This window comes from Alosa alosa, chromosome 24 (assembly GCF_017589495.1).
Source record: "Alosa alosa isolate M-15738 ecotype Scorff River chromosome 24, AALO_Geno_1.1, whole genome shotgun sequence".
NCBI lineage: Eukaryota > Metazoa > Chordata > Actinopteri > Clupeiformes > Clupeidae > Alosa > Alosa alosa.
In genome coordinates, this window is record NC_063212.1 from 8,217,974 (window position 1) to 8,226,134 (window position 8,161).

Sequence of the window (8,161 nt, forward strand, 5' to 3'; positions counted from 1 at the left end):
CTTTGTTGTCGAAAACTTTCTTCAGCAAATATATCCTCATGTTTATTTTACTCTCATCTGTTTGCCTCAGTAGTCCTTTCCTGCTCTATGCTTCACTCTTCCCCCTGTGAGTTTGTTTCTCTCTTTTTCTGTCTCTCTCTCTTCTTCTCCTCCTCTCTCTGGCTCGTTCCTCTCCAGTGGTGGTGAGGAAGACTGCCAGCCTTAAGGGAATAGGAGACGCCTGTCTGTCATGCCTGGCTTCCATCAAATCACCCAACTCTGGCCCAGAAAAGCAGTTCCACACCTCTCTCTCTCTCTCTCTCTATTTCTACCTTCTTTTCATCTGACTTTCTTTGTCGAGAGAGGATTTATTAGGTGAGTTGTTTATGAGCACTTGCTCACACACGGCTTGATATTTTCACAGAGGAGGACAGTAGACTGTCTGAAAACATAAAAGCACAAGTCGATACTGTCAAACCCTCCGCAATAACCCAGTCGCAGTCAATAGAGAAGGAAACAGGGAGATCGGAGGGAAATACCATTTTCAAAGTTTAATTCAGATTTCAAATAAAAGAATAAAAGAAAGAACATGATATTTGTAAACAACATAGTGTAACTTCATTTTTTTCTCATAATAGGCTTTTTTCTTTAAAAAATATTTCAGAACAATAGTTTTCTTTTTTTTTCATCTACACCACATTTCATAGTTTGGAATGGGCTGGAGGTGACATGCAAACAACTACACTCTCTCTTTCAAACACACACACACACACACACACACACACACACACACACACACACACAGCACACATACAGCACACACAAACACGCACACACACAGTCATCAAATGTTTTAATGCTTAAATGCCTAATCTATATTGCTTCTACGTGTGAAACATGACACAAAACAAAAAATCAAAAGTTATTTGTTGGATGGAAATTCTCAAAAGGTTGCAATTAGGTGATAAGACGCCCCCAGCGGAGAAGCACTTGGCAGCTCCTCAATAGCGACAGTGACTGAGCCCAGGAACAGAGGAAACGAATTGAAAGCCTAATCTGGTGGAAGTGGCGGAGGATGAATGGCTAATCTAAAGCATGTTGCGTTGGGGGGGGGGGGGGGACAAGCACACACAAAGAGAGACAACACAGAGATGAGATACACAGTGGCACATGGTCATTCCAAAGGGCCGCACACACACACACACACAGACACACACACATACAGGCACACATAGAATGCAACACACACAAAATAATAGCATTGTAGGCGCAACACATGCACACACACACACACACACACACACACACAAACACAAACACAATAGCACACACACACACAGGCAGCACACACACAGGAGTGGTCTGCACTGATAAGAAAAGGAAATGGCTTTCTGCAGCTAAGAGCAACATCAACTCAAACATGAATGAGCCTAGACCATGACTCAACAGCCAAGCTGACACACTGCATTTCTGATATTCTCCCTTATTACAAACACACACACACAATAGATACACTCTCCCACAATACACACATACTGATACACTCAGTGTAATACACACATAAACACATACTCTGCAGTCTGCACACCCAGTATAATACTAAAGAGCATACCAAGGGATTGAGTTCATACAGTTCGGTACAGTATAATACATGGCAGATTCATATCAATTGACAGATTAAGCTGGATCAAGTCTCTACTGGACATAGTTGTGTGTCTATTCACAGTCCTATGGTTCTGTTACCTGTGTGTGTGTGTGTCCAGTACCAAAATTATTCTTATCTTACACCAAGGATAGAATCAGACATCATGCACATCTGTGTTCGTATCAGTGTATGAACAGTATGTGGGTGATTAATATTGTGTGTGTGTGCTTGTGTCTGTGTATCTGCAGGCTATTAGTAAATCATCACTCAGTGTGTGTATGTGTGTGTGTGTGTGTTTGCATTGTTTCTGATAGCTGTCAGACACAGAGTCACTGACACCCAGACACTGCAATCTCACTGATTGGATCAGGCTTTCCGGCACAAGGCCAGCTGAAACATTACATTACAGATATATCGACAAGAGCATACAAACAAAACACAAATGTGTGTGCACGCGCGCACACACACACACACACACACTCTGTCTGATTTCTTACTTCCTTTATCTCTCAGCCAGTACACAAACAGATTAGCGTGAGCTGTTGCACAAACATATGCACGCACATAGCTGTCCATTTAATAAATGCCATTCACTCGCTCTGTCCATTTAATAATAGCGATGGTCATAACAGAGCCACGCTCGTGGTCTAAATCCTTACTTATCTCCCGTCATAAATGTAATCCTGCCTTGTAGGCACCGGCCTCACAAGCCCAGGTCCCCAGTACACACAGACACACACACACACACAATTCTATTTTTTTTACTACATGAGGACTTCATTCCAGTGGTACTAACGCACCTGATGAAACTCCCCTCTTCCTCTCTCTGTTCAGTTTCACTTTTTTGTCCTTTATTCGCCAGACAAGAAGGAGAGCGTGTAAAGGAATGTAATTATGGGGGTTCGTTTTCGCTGGAATGGTAGTGATGGCACTCTAATTCATTACGCCACAAGGGACATCGCCACAGGTAGCGTGCGCTAAGGAGATAATCTCTGTCACACACACACACACCAACACACAGACAGACACGCAAGCACACACACTCGTGCACAAACAAACAAATATGAACATGCCAACGGTAACAACACACAGAGACAACACACAAAGACCCACTACAATAACAGCCCGTACACACCACCACCGACACAGTGACACGGGGAACAGACCAAATTGAACAAAGACGACGACACTCGCTGATCGTCTCCTAGCAACAGGAGGGCCTAAAAATATACCATCTACGCATTTACTCTCACCAAAAACAATGGACGTGACTGCCTCACCCCTGCTTTTTATAGCTACGTACTGACACAGTAGGCTATATCTGTCAGCTCCCGCCCACCCCAAACGCCGTATATACCTCTCTTTCATTGGACATCTCTCCTCAGCGTCATCCATTTAGCAGAGTAGACTCACTTCCCCAAATGAAGGGGTTTGGTGAGGATCCAGGAGAATGAGGGAGAGAGGGAGAGAGGGAGAGATGGAGGAGGAGGAGGAGAGATGAAGAACTGAGAGTAGGTGCTGTTGTGGTGTTGTAAATGGTTTCTCTGTGGTGTAAATCTGGCTCAACTGAGACCGGAGACTGGATTGGAAAGTCTGTCTGACGACTTGGATGGGTTCATGAGCGACTTGGAACGAGTAGCGGCGTCACACGCGCGTTAGCTGCTGTGTGTGAAAGTGTGTGATGTCTCCAGAAGAAAGAAAAGTAAGCCTAGACACCACTGGCTAAATTCAGTGTTAGCAAGCGGTTGCTATAGACCAAGTCACCATATACAGTAGTCTATACTGGCGTAAGTACAAATCTAACACATACTGAAAGGTAATACTGATTTTGAGTCAGGGCAGTAATACAGAGACAAGACTGGTCGAGACTGGAATAACACTGGACTGCACTGCCCACAGCTAGACTGACACTGGAAGGTACTGGTTGTATAGATTCCAGTTTCAATTTTAATATTATTAATTTGTGCACAGGCTGGATTGAAACCAGTTTAAACTGGATTAACATAGGTGTAGTTTGGAACAGCACTGGTTAGACTGGGCCAATTGTTTTTGGATTAGATTCATACAGGTTGCCTGATATCATACAAATTCAAGGTTTTGTATCAGCACAGAGATCAGGGTTTGGACCAGTTTAGCTTTCAAAGTGATACCACTTCTCAAACTCAAACTAGAGTATGGGCGAATGCTCTTAATTAATTAACTTAATTAACTTACACACTAAAATAAATACCGACAACACAAATAACTCTACCAAATGGCATGGTAGGCAAATATCATTGAAAACAGAACAGACAACAAATAATTCAAAATACAAAATAAAACTCAAGAATACTGTTTGATGATGTTATGACTTCTTCTCAGTCCGTCCATGTAAGAACATCATTTAACACAATGAGACATGCACGTATCAAGTCCATAGAGTTCTAAAGGTCTAACTGTTGTCCTAGGTCAAGGTCACATCCTCAGTCACAGTTTAGGAGTTGTTTTCACGTGTGAGGTTTTTTTTACACTGTCTTTACACCGACGGCATTGTTTCTTGGTGACCAAATATGCTAATGCTAAAGTCAAGCTACAGTACCTATCAGTGGAGTAAACACAATGTTCTTCTGGAATTCTTACATTGTTCTCTTCCATTCCAAGCAGTTGGAGTAGTTTTTTTTTTTGCTTTTCACCAAATCTCATTCTTCGCATGTAGAGTCACTGATTCGACATATAATGTCATCCGTGTCCTTTTTGCATGGTCATCGGTCCTTGGCTTCATCCAGTGCATTTCATTACTGAGACTGACACCATGTAAACACACACACACAACCTCTGTTATTGATATAACGACCATGCAAATCCTTTCAATCGATTTAGGACGTTTCCGCATTTCATTTAATTGAACAACAACAACAAAAAAAAAAACAATTTCACGACGACATCACTGACACGTTACAGAAAAAAAGGGGGGTAAGTAGAAAATGTGGAGTGTTCACGCAGGGATTTGGGGTCATTGGGGGCTAGTTCAACAAGAGCAAAGGCAGGCCAGAGGAGAAAGGGGGCCTACACTCCTACCAGTTAAGACAAAGTGAGGACAACGTTACACCTTACGGTACAGTTGTGGTAAGGCAGAGTTACTGTGGAGCGGGACACGTACTGTAGCTGCGTACTGCGATGGAGAGGAGATTAAGAGAGGAAAACGGGGGAGAGAGAGAGAGAGACTAAAGGGGGAGCAAAGGGCCGCGGAGCGGAGGGAAAGCACAGAGGCGAGGGCTGAGAGATGTCCTCATAGGCGGGGGTACACGAAAAACACGTCATGGTCTGTTGCAGAGAGGAACTCCAGGTTTGCTCTTCTTCATAGCTCCATCATTACACGCCGCCATTCTAGATCTTTCTCTTCACTAAACGTGACATTTGGTCACTACTTTGACTGACATTCTCTCTCTCTCTCTCTCTCTGTCTCACTCCTTCCTCCTTTTTCTTCTCTCTATCTCTTCTCTTTTCCCTAACAAATCTCTTTCACTTCATAAAAATTTTTGCCCTTAATGTCCTCAATTTTGCATCTTCTTTCTTTCTTCCTCCTCTCCCTCCATCTCTCTCTCTCTCTCTCTCTCTCCATCCCTCCATCTCTCTCAGAAGCCGGGGATGTGGCAGTAGGCCTCCAGCGAGGCCATGAGGATGTAGATGAGCCAGAAGCTGAAGAAGAGGGCGGCCGTGACCAGCTTGCAAGTCCGAGGCCCGCCCAGCTCGCCGCCGGCCACCCCCGGACGCCGGCGGTACAGGAGCACGCTGACGGCGACCACGGCCAGCCCGGTGAACAGCGACACGGAGAAGGCCAGCGAGCCCGGCGGCACGTAGAACGTCTTGCCCTTGAGGCGCCAGTGGACGGCGGCGATGGTCCAGGCCACGCCGATGCCCAGGAAGACGTTGACGGCGTTGCTGCCCGTCACATTGCCGATGGAGGCATCGGCATACTGGTCCTGGATGGCCGCCACTTTGCTGGCGAAGGTGTCTGGTGAAGGGGGATGGAGAGAAAGAGAGGGTGGTAGAGGGAGAGAAAGAGAGAGTGAGAGAGAGAGAGAAAGAGAGAGAGAGGGAGAGAAAGAGAGAAAGGAAAGGTGAAAAGGAGAGGGAGGGAAAGAGAAGGGAGGCAGAGAGAGGGATAGAAGTTTAAAACTCCTCCATAGAATCAGTGTCTTCCACACGAATGTATCATTAAAAAAACATACATCCATAAATAGAACATTAGAATAACCACAAGCCTTTGGGACGAGACAGCCAGTACACAAACCATCCCATGATATTGCACCATATAACTACCATCCCCCAAACACCAGAACAGAGAGAGAGAGAGAGAGAAAGGGAGAGAGAGAGAGAGAAAGGGAGAGAGAGAGAAAAAGGGAGAGAGAGAGATTCTATACAGCACTAATCTGAAACACTGCAGCCATGTTGTGTAGCTGCAGCTACGATCCAAACCAGGGGGTTTTGTCATCTGCCACCTCCCTCTGAGGTTTAATACTACAGGCTCTCACTGATGTGAAAACTGTCCCCATTCATGTCCAGCCAGCAGATTTTCCACACCATGGCGCTCATAGTATCTCATAAATTAATGCTGAGACGAAATGCAGACTGACACAGCAATCTGTAATTAATCAACGTTTACAAATGAGAGAACAAAACGACCCTGGTCAGGCAGTCAAGTAAGTCCAACTGGCTCCCTGTTTCCGTGTGGATGTGAGTTTTTTTTTTTTTTTTTTGTTAAAGCCAAATAAGTCCATTATATCCGCTAACTCAGAGCAAGCAGAGAGCTGATAAGAGAAGACAGTCTACAGAAATGGCTGATACGTGAAGAAATTACCTCTTCTAAATTCATGGCGCATTTAGGGTCGAGCAAAATGCAATACAAGTTCCACTCAAAAAGATATTTATCTTGTGAGGCAGAGCGTTTCTCCCTCTGCAGAGTTATACAAAGGGTTCTTCGTCAGAGAAACATCCGGAGACCAAACCAGCAGAAAAAAAGAGGGACAGACAGCCATTCAAAGAAAATAGCAAATGTAAAGAAAAATGCAATGAACGAAAGAAAAAAAAGAAAGACAGAAAGAAGGCAGAGATGGCCAAGACTATTGTCCAGGGCAGGGTGGCAGGAGTGACAGAGAGAGGGAGGATAAGAGAGCGGGGATGAGGAAGACACGAGGACCTTAGTGAAGAAGAGAGAGAGAGCACTGTGGGCCGCAGGTGAGGACAGCACACAGGAGAAAATGAAAAAGATTTAAACAAGAAAATGCAACCCTCAGGTGGAACATCAAACACACACGCCGTGCACACACACACACACACATGCTTGCACAACAAATGTGTGCCCTTGAGGTTCAATATACCACACACTCTCTCTCATTCTGTCAAACATTTACCCACACACACACACACACACACACACACACACACACACACACACACATAACCCAGAAAGACACCTGGGCTTGATCTTGTGAGTTATTTTTCAACACATTTAAATATAGCCTCCACGCTTCCATACACAAATCATGAGATTCAAACCATATAGGGGGGGGGGGATCCAACCACCCTACAACCTCATAGTAACCATTACACAACATTTACAGTATGACAACCTCCACCTGTGCAGCTGTGACCCCTCATCATGGTATCTCCCACACCTTCATCAGTCACCTACACCTTCCCCCTTCACCTCTCGGGGCAGACTCCAGCTAAACTGGGCTAGTTTGTGACCAGGAGCCATTTATCATGTCACAGCATTATGGAGAAGAGCAGCCACCCATCCCCCTACTGCAGCTGGGGACCTAAACTACGGTGGCTCACCAGGGCCACACTTCTAGCTTCAGGAAGCGGGGTTGGAATAATAAGCTATGATGAGGCAGATTCCATGAGGTGCTCCATGGAGGTCTTCTCTACACAGCTCTATTCTAGCAAGAATGCCATGCTACGGTGGCTCAAGTAGGACACACTTGTGTCAAAAGGGTCTGGAATCACAGGGATACATTTCATTCAATGCCTGTGCAAGTCTCTAAGATAAGAGATAAGATAAGATCATAGTTTATTTGTCAGACAGGTCTGAAATTAGTTTTGTTTGTGAGAGTGCTATGCTACGGTGGCTCATGTGGGACAACCCAAAAGGACTGTAACCTACCGGGACGGAGGTGCCCAGGGCCACGAACACTACGGCGGTGACGGAGTCCTTCAGGCCGATGGTGCAGCCGAAATGGGAGGCCAGGTCGCCGGTGACGGCGGTCAGCACGCCAATGAGGGTGATGGACACGATGAAGCAGGCCCAGCCGTTCCAGTACTCGGTGGGCGGCACGAAGGCGAACAGAACCTTCCAGAAGACGGTGAGGAAGTGCATGATGTAGTCAAAGCAGGAGGGCAGACGCTCCTCACCGCTCTCCTCCTCGTCGTCGTCTCCTGTAGGTGAAGTAGACGAGTTACCAGACCCAGCAGGAGCTCAACAAAAATCCCACTAAAAGCTCTGCTGAATTTGACTGAAAGCAGCCACGCTACGCTACAATGCTCTCTAGGTGG

At 45.6% G+C, this 8,161-nt stretch overlaps 1 protein-coding gene across 1 annotated transcript in view; it reads right to left on the minus strand.

Annotated features, from left to right (window-relative positions):
- Positions 1–4,938: 4,938 nt before the first annotated feature.
- slc8a4b (solute carrier family 8 member 4b) overlaps positions 4,939–8,161 on the minus strand; it is a 43,719-nt gene continuing 40,496 nt past the window's right edge. Inside the window, 2 exon segments of the mRNA XM_048235866.1 lie at positions 4,939–5,618; positions 7,769–8,044. Coding sequence (XP_048091823.1) covers positions 5,239–5,618; positions 7,769–8,044 — 656 coding nt within the window. The 3' untranslated portion in view covers positions 4,939–5,238.